Source organism: Pithys albifrons, chromosome 5, assembly GCF_047495875.1.
Source record: "Pithys albifrons albifrons isolate INPA30051 chromosome 5, PitAlb_v1, whole genome shotgun sequence".
NCBI classification, from domain to species: Eukaryota; Metazoa; Chordata; class Aves; order Passeriformes; family Thamnophilidae; genus Pithys; species Pithys albifrons.
Window position 1 is genome coordinate 46,341,926 of NC_092462.1, and position 12,344 is coordinate 46,354,269.

The 12,344-nt window shown below is 35.0% G+C and overlaps 1 protein-coding gene across 2 annotated transcripts in view; it reads left to right on the plus strand.

Annotated features, from left to right (window-relative positions):
* The window catches only part of SGCZ (sarcoglycan zeta), a 428,612-nt gene that overhangs the window by 313,014 nt on the left and 103,254 nt on the right, over positions 1-12,344 (plus strand). For both annotated transcript variants that reach the window (XM_071555189.1, XM_071555190.1), the window contains exon 3: positions 234-335. In XM_071555189.1, coding sequence (XP_071411290.1) covers positions 234-335 — 102 coding nt within the window. The remainder of the gene's footprint in view (positions 1-233; positions 336-12,344) is intronic.

Below are 12,344 nucleotides of genomic sequence, written 5' to 3' on the forward strand. Positions count from 1 at the left end.
AAGGAATGACATACATGGGTCACCATCAGATTACATGGTTAAATGCCTCCATCCTAGGTGAAGCTTTGGCTGTAAACACACCCATCTACCTCCTGTCTAAGATCATGAGAGATGGGGCCTGTGGGACAGCATTCTTTATTTTTAGGTGTTAGGTCAACTACTGTGTTCTTTTTAGCTTGTTCTGGATAAGGTTCTTTCATAAAGTGAATGTATATATATATTATTGATTGTAGGATGGAATGGGAAATTTGAGAGTCACTAAAAAAGGAATACGACTTGAAGGAATATCTGAATTTCTGCTCCCACTATATGTGAAAGAAATCCATTCCCGAAAGGTAGGTGTTTTTCATCTTTATTTCTTAATTGAGAGCTAATATAAATTAATCTCTTCAGTCTCAAACTACAAAGTTTAATTCTTACACCTCTTAGATTATCAATCAGTCGAGGTGTGCTTTAAGAGTGCATTAACACTGAAAGCTTCCTTCATGTGGAAAACCTTGCTTTGCTTCTTAAAAGAAATGTCTTATCCTAATGAAAGGAGATTCAAAGCATGTATATTTTATACTTCAAATTACTTCAGCACTGGGAATGGAACAGTTGACTCTTCATTTGATGTGAACTCCAGAAAAACAAGATTGGTGATAAGTACAAAATGCAGTGAAATAAGGAATGGTTTTGTTCTTTCTGGTATTAGTTATCATAATTCTTTTTCATTCCCTTTTTATTTTAATTTTTGGTTTGTTTTGCTCATTAGGTAGGGACAATCTTTCTACACTGAATAATGTCTCTAGAACTTAATTTTTCACAGTAAACACTTTTTAATGTTCTTTAAATGTAGTTGTTTCAACATATAGCAGCAGGTTACTCCAGAGGTAAAAAGAAAACAAAGATATTGTGGTGGAATGAATGTCCAGACTCCTGCTGTGATTGACAAGAATCACTTTAATGCTAGTTGTCCAGGGTTATAATGATAGTTCACAACTAGGAGGAGCTACACAGTCAGAGCAAAACACAGCCATGCTCTCTCAGCCGGACGTTCGCAGGCCCTGATGTTGTAAGGGACCCACCTCCACCCACACATTCCATTCTCTTAGCTGTTGCTTGAAAGACTGGCCCCTTCCTTGGTCAGTAAATCAAAGCTTTAGATAAAACAACACACAATTAGTTAGGTGATTCCCAGGCCTTCTGTTTTTCTTCTTTCTTGTTCTCATGCTTGATTCGTGCTGGGCCTGACATATTATGTATTAAGAAATTCAGGGTAGCTCCTTTTAACTCTTGTTTTGATTCAGTTTTGCTGTTTGTATTAACATTAACAATGAATTTAAAAAAATTTAAAATACTGGACATCTCTGAAGTTCTTTTTGCTATGCAAGTGATGACCTATGATCGGAGAGGAATGTTACAATGCTTTTCAGTCAAATATCTGCAGGAATTTTAATATGCATACTGTAAATTTGACAGGAATCAAAAGTAGGTTGACTTTGTGGAAAATTTTGTCAGTTGAAATCTGTCTTCTGTGTATATAAGAAAAGTCTCAAGTACATTCATAAATGAGATCATGGTAGTTTCCCATTTCTCTTAAGTAGTTCACTCTTGTGTTAATAAGTCTGTGAAGTAGTCTTTGTCCTCTTTTTCTGTAGATCCAAGATCTTTCAATATTTAACAGAGTAGCAGTATTGTCTTAGGTAATGAAAACTTTAATAATATTTAAGTAACCTTCCAGGGAGCATACTTTACCTTAAAGTTTGCAGGACATTTGTTATGATGTATGTATTTTTCCCATTTCTTTTCTGTGAGTGAACAGTGTGTATTATTGTTCCATGTTCTGTTACTGTACATGAGTTATCATCTGGAATATTTTCTTTCACACTGCTTCATATTGCAGAACACTGCTTCTGTTAGAGTGAAGGTGGAAACTTTTGTGTCAAGTGAGAGTAGTAAGAGATTCAAGTAGGGTCCTAAACTATTGCAAAGGGATAGGATGCAGAGTCTGCCTTAGGCATAGTATAAGGTCTTCCTAGTCTGGTGAGGGTCATGAAAAACATATGGACTTGGCAGTAAATGTTCATTCTCAAGCCAACAGAAGATAGCACTGATCATCAGCTGTACAAAGTAGTTCAAGCAACATATTTTTTGTGAACCAGTTCTACTTATATGTATTAATATTAAAGCACTCGTTATGTAAATGAAAAAGTGGTATTTACTCAGACTTCATTCTCATCTTGCAGTGCTTGTGAACTGGGTTCACTTTCCAGTCTCTTGCAAACTTGCTCAGTAGTTGTTGTGCTAGAATTTCAGTAACTTGTAGTGTAGGCAAATTTGAATGTTATGAGGGAATGATGAAGGAAAGCTCTGGAACTGTATTCAAGTCAGCATTAGGAATTTGTAATGTCTCTACAGGGTGTTTCCACAGATGTGTGGCATTTACATGTAACAATAGCTGTCCTGTCCCTTACAGAATTGACCTCGGTACTGTAGTAATCTAAAAGTAATCTAGGTTTCCAGAGCTCCCATTAGCCAACTTTACCTTGGGTAATAAAATAGGAATGCTTTTGCCTGCCTTTGCAGTGGAAGCAATGATGATTTAAGTTCGATGTATACTGGAGTGAAAATATACTGTGAAATTGAAAACTTGTCATTTATGTTCTAGAAGGAGAGTTTATTCTCTGAGCGGGTTTACTCATTCCCCTATAAAAGAACATGTGTTAAAGGGACATTGTTTGATAAATGCTTGAGATGAGTTGGAATATAATCAGTAGTAACTTTGCAGAACAGTACTCTGCGCTGGTGACATGGTGTGTAGAATGGCCCCTGAGGGACCTCCATGTAGGGTTCTCAGCCCAGGAGGCCAGGATTTCACTGTCCTTCAGCACAAAGCAGAGTGAAGTGGGAAGACCAGCAATATTAGCAGTGAGGTACAGCAGAAGATATGAGGCAGCAGTACAGTTCTTGAACGTTTGCTGGTGCTATAGTTTAGTAAGCTAGATCTGAAACAGATAAAACATGTTCTTTGATAGAGCAGAGTTCACCTCTGATTCTGACAGTGAACTACTGCTGATAAGAGTCTTGGGCAGTCTGTTGAGTAGCTAGGCTGAACTGAGCTCTCTGCTACAGCAATTTAAGTGTGAAAGTGGCTAGGTTTGCTAGTTTGAAGTTCACATATGGTTACAGATGCTGAAATCACCACATTGGCCAGCCCAAATAAGATCATTTATGCAGGGTTAAATGCAGACCTTAAACTGTCTTTATCAGGAGAATGGTATTGAACTTTGTATATAGGTTGAAAAATTGCCTTCTATCTTGTGATTGCTTTATTAAAGCCATAAATATAAAAATTAAATGCTAAAAAAGTTAAGCCAGTTGGAAAACAGATATGCATGAGTTCTTAAAAACAAAAGAAAACTTCTACTTTCTTCTGACAGTATACAATTTTCTAAAAAGAAAGGAGCAATGAAAAATTCAGGTCATGAATAAAATTAATACTTCCTGTTTTGTCTGCAGAAGCTGTGTAAATGAGAAGGCTACTCAGAGTGTGCTTTTTCCCTAACTGTGCTCGTTTTGCTTTGCTCTTTTTACCCTGTTTACTTAGTGGTGTCTGCAGAACCATGGGTTCCTACTCCCAACCCTATGTTTACACAGAAAAGAAACTTCTGTATTTTCATCAAAAGATTTCACTGCATGTCAGAACTTGAAATGATGCAACAGAACCTGAGCAGATAGGGAGTCATTTGATCCTGAATTGACATCTTTCTATCCCCAAAACAAGGGTACATGTACTCTATGAATTGAATTTTACTGAGAATTATGTTTTGACTATGGAAAGGACAGGTCCATCTGTATATTTTTGATCACATTGCTAGTGTGAAACCGTTACATTTCACCTGGAATGTTATATTTCCCATGTTTATATAATTTGCATTGATATGATGCAAACAAATATCACAAGCAATGTTTTTTATAGTGTATTATTAATGAGATGTATGAAATAAAATAACACATCATGCAAAATCCTGAATTATTTCAATATTTCAATTCTTCTGAATTAAATTTTTTTATCACTTTAATAATGCATCTGTACTACTGCACTTTTGAATGGAAACAATCAAGTTACAGTTTTATTAGTTTTTTACGTAACAGTAAAAGCAGTTCATGGTGTTTTCTTGAGAATGTATTCCTGGGTTTATTAATCTTTTTCATTGCACATACTGTATTTAAGGGCTGAAGAAAATCAAGTTTTCTCATTGTTAAATCATTTCCATTACATAAAAAGTAACTCATTGTCCTTTAAACTAGAGAGGATTGCTTTGGGGGTTTTGCACAATTAATAAGTGCAAAAATATATTCTCTGAAAGGAGCATGTGTTTTCCAGAGACATCCTTAGAGAACACTGACTTTAATAATTCAGTTAAAATTCACGGGCAAAATTTCTAGAAAACAAGATACATATAAACTTCCAACTGAACACAGGGAACTCTGAAAATTCTCTGTATATCTTGTATTGTAAAATATGCCATTGTAAGTGAACTAAGAAATTGTAGTTGGGTTTAAAAGCAGGAGTTATTTCAGATATTTGTTTTCTCCATTGTTTCTCTGTGGAGACTGAATATGCTTATAAATATTTAGAGAGCTTCATTTTATTTCCAAACCTGGATCCATCTGGGCAAAAGCAAATCTACAATATCTGTCTTTCTTCCCTATCTAAGTGTGTATAATCATCAGAACAGAATTCAGCTTTACTGTTTCAGCCAGCACATTGCACATATTTAGGTTTATGTTTGTGCCTTAGTTGCCTTTGTGAGAATCTAGAATTCTTTTTCCGAGGCAATGTTTTTGTTGAGCTTATCTCTCTGATAGAATTAGAAAGATCCAGCACAGGATATCACATCAGAAAACCTTTATAAAGCTGGGGAATAACATACATTCATCTTGTCCATTGAGTCTGTCTTCTCTTATTGCAAGACCACCAAATCAGGTGCTCCTTGCCATCACTAACTTCATGCTCATTTTGTTCCAATGGCCTTCTTTCCCTGCCTACATTGTAAGTAGGTTCTCCTTCATAATCTTGCTAGGAACTCATGTGAAACTGACTGGGCTGTAGCTTCCTGAGTCTTCCCTCCTTGCAAGATGTTTCTACGCTCTTTTGGGGCCTAAAGGGTGCTGTATTTGTTGATTGAACATACTCCTCCACCATCAACTCAAACGTTGTTCTAAAATATCGAGGCCAGGTTTGCTATATCCTCTTGCTTTTCTGCTCTGTAAGGTACACCACTGCCATGCAATCAAACTAGTCTGAGAGTCACGCAGTCCCACCAATGCTGACATATATAGGTATCAGAAAAGCTCTGATACCTATACTGCTCACCCTTTTAGTAACATCAAAAACACCCACAATGGTGCCTAGAATCTGCCATCACTATTGCTCACACTATATTGCTCAGTGTGAAGTGCAATACTTGTTACTGTAGCAACATGTAACAATCTGCTCAGAAAAAACTTGAAATGCTCCTCAGTTCATTTTTAAGACACTTGCTTCTCAAGCCTTGCCCTTAGGATCACTCACCTGTCACTAAGGATAAAGTCATTCCTTAAGTCATTTTCTCAACATGATGAAGTTCCGGTAGTGTCACATTTATTGGCTATGAAGAAATAAAAGGTTTTCTTCATCACAAGCTTTGACAAGGGACAAGTCTCTCCTAAATTTGTTTGTGATCTCTGGAGGGAATACCACTGAAACTGAGTTGGCCTTGCTTGCTCTTCACTGATAAGCTAATAAGAACTTTCATGATTCATGATTTTGTCCTTGATTTGCTGTACTTCGATGAAATCTGTCTGGGGGTCATCCAATTGAACAACTCTATCTTTTGAACAAGTTGTTTCATGTCAGCCTATACTTCTGTTTTTATTGCTGTGACTTGTTGCTCAGTCAAGGAGGATCTCTGCTGTTTTAACTGAAAAATCCAAGTGTACTATTACCCAAACCTTTTCCTTTAGCTGTTCATGAATGAAGTCATGACCGGCCTATATCCACCCTATTTTCTACCAATGTAAGGAACTGAATTTGATTTGGAAACACTTTTTCAGAAGGATGTGGGAAAGTTAATGAAGTAGTAACTGTTTTTCTGGGAATTGATTGGGTTTTGATATCAATTATGTTTTCAATTTTCCAAGTACTTCCTTCATGTGATAAGTCAGTGTTCCACTGGGACAAACTTCAGTGAAGACGTGTGACATTATCAGTTTGATGCTTGTTATGTTTCATATCTGATCTTCATGGAAGGTGTACTTGGTTTGAGCTGTTTTAAATGTATGGTAGGCCAAGACATATTTTCACAGTGTGTGTGTTAAGTTAGGAGATCTACTTCAAACCCAAAGACTCAGGGTATTAACAGCAAAGAATATTCATGTCATAAAATTATACATCTAATGCTGTTGGGAGTTGTCAGCATGGATTTCTGAAGGAGAATTATGCCTGCCCAAGCTTACAGCCTTCTACAAGTGTCTAGCTTGGTGGATGAGGACAGCTAATTTTGTTAATCTTGCCTTTAGCAAGGCTTTTTACTAAGTCTCCCATTACGTATTCTTAGACAAACTCATGAAGAACTCTCTAAAAGACAGGGAAGTGGCCTGAAAACTGGCTACACTGCTGGGCTCAAAGGGCTGTGACCAGTGGAGGCCAGTCACTAGTGGGGTGCTCATGCAGTCAGTACTGAGGGCAGTGTTGATTAATTTCTTCGTTATTGACCTGAACATTGACATTACACTCTCAGCAAATTTACATGTGATACAAAACTAGGAGGAACAACGTACAAACAAGTAATTTTAGAAGCAAAAGAGGACAATAAAATAATGAAAGCATTGCAGTTGTAACTGCTCAGAATTTTAAGTATTTCTAGCTCATCAGTAATAACACTCTTTTTTCTTTTCCTGTTTCATATCAGATGAATCTCAAAAGTATTGAGTGTATTAATCAAATCACAACTTCAAAGGTAACATTTTGAAAATAATTATAAAGAGGATTCTCATGGTGTTCATTCTGAAACAGAAGCTGATGTCCTAAAATTTGAATGGGTAATTTCCAGAAATGCAAGTTAACGTACAAAATTAATTTTATCCATTAGGTACAGAAAAATATATTTCTTAGTTCAAAATAAAACAGAATTATTACAATTCTCTTTTGCTTGGTCGGTTTTGCTTTCAGTACACTTTGTGTCTTCTATGATGTTTCTCACTTTTTTTTTCATTGCAAGTGTTTTGGGTTTTTTTAATATAAATTAGGCAAGTCATTCATAGTCTACAAAAATAATTATCAATAAAATTCCCCAAATTCCCCAAACCAAAAGCCTGTTTGTTACAGATCAGAGGTGTGAAATTTTGAAGCAGTTTTTCATTTTGATATCTGTGGCAGTTATAGAAGCTCACTCCCAGAGTTTCATGAGACAGTTTAGAAAAAATAATTCTTCTCTCTATTTATGTAATTTTTCAGTCCTATATTGAATTAGAACAAGAATTGTCAATTTGTTTTCTCTTCCCCTATATTGTTCTCAACATCTCTTTACTCTGACAGGAAGGAAAAAGTTCCTAAGCAAGGAAAGCCTATTGCATTCTAACTGTTGAAAAATACTGTATTTTGGGGGACACTGCACACAATCAGGAGTCTCACATGGTAATAGAGAAAATTAATGAATATTTCAAAGTTTAAGATGGAGGGAAAAAAACAATGACTATCACTTTGACTAGCTGGAATGAAATTCACAGGATAAGGTACATCATAATCATCATAACAATCCCTGACTGGGGCACCATTGCTCTCTTAAAGGGAAAAATTGCTTGTTCCTTAGCAGCTTCTGAAAGCTGCCTACCACAAGCAAATATAATAAGGATTGCATTTGAAATGAGCTTTGTATTTTCTTGGTTTTGGTAGGAATTAAGTCAAATTTTAGAGCTTTGTAATCAGCAATGAATTTTTTTTTTTTGGGGGGGGGGATGGGTGTTGTGGGTTTGTGGGGGTTTTTTGTTTGGTTTTTTTGTTTTGTTTAGTTTTTTGTTGTTGTTGTTTATGAGCACATATTTGTGACCTGCTTGGTCAGTTTTGAAAACTGAAGTCTTTTATTCCAGATAGCAAGCGTAATTTTTGATTTCTTTACTTTACACCCTTTGTTGTCGTAAGAAATATGTCATACTATAACTTTTAGTCTCAGAAACAACTTATCACCGGGAATGAAATGTTCTGCTTTGAAAATGCCTTTACAGAGTATTTGTTTGTTTGTTTGTTTGTTTTACCATTTCCTGAAGGAATTTCCCATCCATCTGGTGCTGTGACTTAAACTTCAATCTCCTTTGTGCTGAAATCTCTCCCTCAATGACTTTAAAGTTTCATGTGTTTTGTGCTGTTGGATGAATTTCTCAGGAAACCTGCTGAACTTCCATCAGTTTTAGGAAGTATTATGGCCACAGCATCACCTGTAACAAGGAAGTGTCAAGTTAAAATATGATAGAGAAATAAAGACATAAAAAAAGTGCTACAAGCATTTTAATGAAGTAGTACAGATTTCAAAAACATTTTAGAATAAAAACTATCCTTTTTGGTTTTCCTTTTTCAAACCTTGCAAGAAATGTGTAATGGTGGGGTTTTTGCTTGGGTTTTGTTCTGTTTTTTTGTTTGTTTATAGATCTTCAATATGTAGTTTAACCTCTTTAAAAAAAGGCCAGTAGAGTAATCATTCTTTTTTTTAGGAGCAAAATAAGTAAGTAGCATGTATCATTATTTTATAGATTATGTTCTTGAATCTTTCTTAACATTGTTACTCCAAAGCAGTTTGAATTTTATTTTTTTAAATAAATAAAATGGAAGCATTGATTATTCTATGACAGGGACTGTGGCCTGCATCCAAGAATGATAAGTAACACTAACATTATTTGAAAGCCTTGTTTATTTGAAGAGCATCCTCAGGAAATAATTGCACAAACCCAAACAATTTATATTGTTTTCATTACCAAGGGTATGATGAGTGACTTCCTTTAGTCTCAAACTATTAGGATATATATTAAAATTTCAAATGAAAAATTACATAACATCTCATCTTTAACAAGTAACGTGAAGTATATTCTACAGATGCAATAAAAAATACACTGGCCTGGCCTTCAACCAAATTTACATACTCTATCATTTTTTCTTGTTTCTAACTTCAGATTTAATTATGCCATTTCTCAAGTGTAATTTCTTTTGTGTTCTATAGATAAGTATTAATATATTCTATATTCCGATTTTTCCACAGAACATGTCTATGAAATGTGAAACACTACCATTAAGAATCATTTCCCTTTATGTGAAACTGAGATATGAAAAACTGACCCAAGATAGTAAAAGTTTATTTTTCAAACTTCTTGTCTCTTTTGCAGGTAACCAAATTGTTCAGTTGTACCCCCATTTGTTATAACATTATCAAAAGCTGTTTCAAAATACCTCTATGGTCTGCTTGAAAGTTTTTAGAACTTTATGTAAGAATCTGTCCAACTAAATTCCAGATAATATCTTTATGGGTTACGTCCTCTTGAAAAATTAATACATGCTCTAAACTAGTTCTTTGAGTGAATCAAAGATCCAACATCTCTTGTCTTCTTGAAAGAAATTAGTTCCAAAATCTTTTTATATGGTAATCAAGTTTTTTTTTCTTTTTTTCTGGTTGATTTTGTATGCCCTCTTTGTTATAGCTATGCAATGCCACCCACTCAACGTCTTCATTAAGCAGCATTCTGTGCAATCGTCTGATATAATCTTGAGCTTATTTCTGTTCTAGAAATGGGAACATCGTGTTGTCTGCGCTACATTTTTAACTTTGGCTGTTGCAGCAATATGTACTCGAGCTGTAGACATATGAACTGTTTCTATATCAAGTTAATTTGAAAAACTCAGTTTTGATTAGACTCTGCTGACTTACTATAATGTGATTTTTTAAAAAAAAAAGGCTTAGAATTAAATTTCGAGAAAATTTTTAAGGTTGTAACTAAATGTGTAAGCTTTTCAGAGATAAGTCTCCAAGCTATATGGAGATCTCACATTTAAAAAAAAAAAAGAATGCCTTAAAAGAGAAGAATAGTGTATTGTTGTGCAATGGATAATTTGCATCCAATAGACACAAATTAAGGGAAAGATTTTTTGTTTTGTTTTGTTAGAAATTCATCTGGAAATAAATACTGTCAAGAACTTCAGACTATAGATGATGAAATCCATGGATGAGATTAGGATAAAGGAAAACTCACAAGGAGAGCAGAAGTCTTATAATGGAAGCAGCTGAGCTTAGCATCCTGTATTGGAATTGGTAATTATGGCTTCAGCATTATGATTGTACAATAACAGCTGGGGATTTAAAGTAAAGTTGGCTCTTGGGCTTCCGCCAGAGGCTCATTTGTATGTTTTGCTGAATTTAAAACAGTTGTTCTGCAAAGGAAGTAACTGTACTTCACAGAGTTTGTTAATTTAGGGTGGCAATCTGTCATGCATAATTCTACAACAGCTACTACAGTACATGCTCTTGCTGAAGTCTTTGCAAGTTTAAGTGGTAATTGCATTAGTATGAGTGTAGGTTGGTGATGCTGAATTTTCTTTTGATCTGAAGTTGAAATTATTTTTAAAAAATACAATTTTATTACACATAATTCTAATTAGTAAAAATGAAATCTGTGTTGATACTAAACTTGACAGTACAGTAGTGATCTTCGTAAAAGATGCTACCATCATTTTTAGTAGGAAGGAAAATTTAGGTTTACATTAAGAATATAGAATGGCTAGAAAGACACTTTTTTCTCTTGCTAGATCAGTATATAAATACAAGTTTTGGACCAAGTTTATTTTTTTCTGAATTTTTTCTTTGGTATCTACCAGATCAGAATCTTCCTATACATCTGTGATCTCTCTCTTAGAATGTCAATTAACTGTCCTGACAAGCTGAGCCAACACATCAGCACAGAAAATGCAGAAAGTAGATTGGCTTTTTACAGGAGCATCTACTTTATATTCTACAAGCAGCAAATTAGTTTAAAATATATTTTAGTAAAAATATCATTACTACTATTTAGATCTGTTTCTCTTACAAAATATCCTCACTAACTATGACTCTTGTTGACCCTGGTTGTTCAGCATGAAAAAGGGCAATATAACTTTGGTATTCTGAAAGTGAGGAAAATTATACATCAGTGTATCATTTATATAATCTCTTATATTGTTTGGATAAGGTGTTGGGAATACCTGAAAGCAGCTGATCTTTTATAAATGGTGGTTATTGAATACTAGGGAAAAATACAGTTAATTATGTGGAAAAGACAATTTTGTTGGAGCAGGGAAGTGAAATAATGTTTATACTTATATGTGGATCTTACTGTTCCTTTAGGGTAGGACAGAGGACAAGGGATAATGGCCTTAAACTGAAAGAAGTAGATTTAGATTACATATTAGGAAGGAATTCTTTACTCTGAGAGTGGTGAGACACTGGAACAAGCAGCCCAGACAAGCTGGGGTTGCCCCATCCCTGGAAGTGTTTAAGGCCACTTTGAGTGGGGCTTAAAGTAACCTGGTCTAGTGGAAAACATCCTTGCCCATGGCAAATTGGTTGGAGCTAGATGATCATTAAGGTTGTTTTAACACAAGTCTTTCAGTGATTCTTTGATTTTTATTTCCTCAGTTTTTCTCTAGTAGATGAAAAACACTATCTTGAGATGTTTCTAAAGCTATCACACACAAAACACAGATACTACTAGCTGAAATATTGCCAGTAGAGTATGTAAGAAGCCATGCTTATATTCTCCATACTGAAGACTGCCTTTTTTTCTTTGCATTTTAAGGTGTTTATCAATTTCTCTTTGGAGTCAGAGGAGCATTAAGAACATTTTTTTAACTACCAATAACATTGTTAGGGTTTGTGTATTTATGGCTATTCTGTACCTTTTGAATGTTTGCCATTGTTTAATGGTCTGGGGGTTATCTGTAGATTTCAGCAACTGGTGTAATTACCAATCAAAATATTGGAAGAGGCATCTGGTGAGCATGGCACAGATGTTTTATGTCTGAATTCAAGTAGTATAAATCAGTATTTATGAGGCATTCTGCAAAGAAGCCTGTTGCATGTGTGTATTTCTGTAACAGCTACAGACGTAAATTTATTTTTCACCTTGAGTTTGGCCTTCAAAAGATGGTGTCTATGTACATCTATATTATTTAATCTCTCCACCCAGTGTTCAATTCAGGAACTGTGTTTTTTGCACATGTTCCTATCTGTTAGTGCAATGAGATCCAGGTGTGCCCCAATTTTCCCCTTATCCCCCAAGTATCTCAGTTTCTCTAAAGGAAC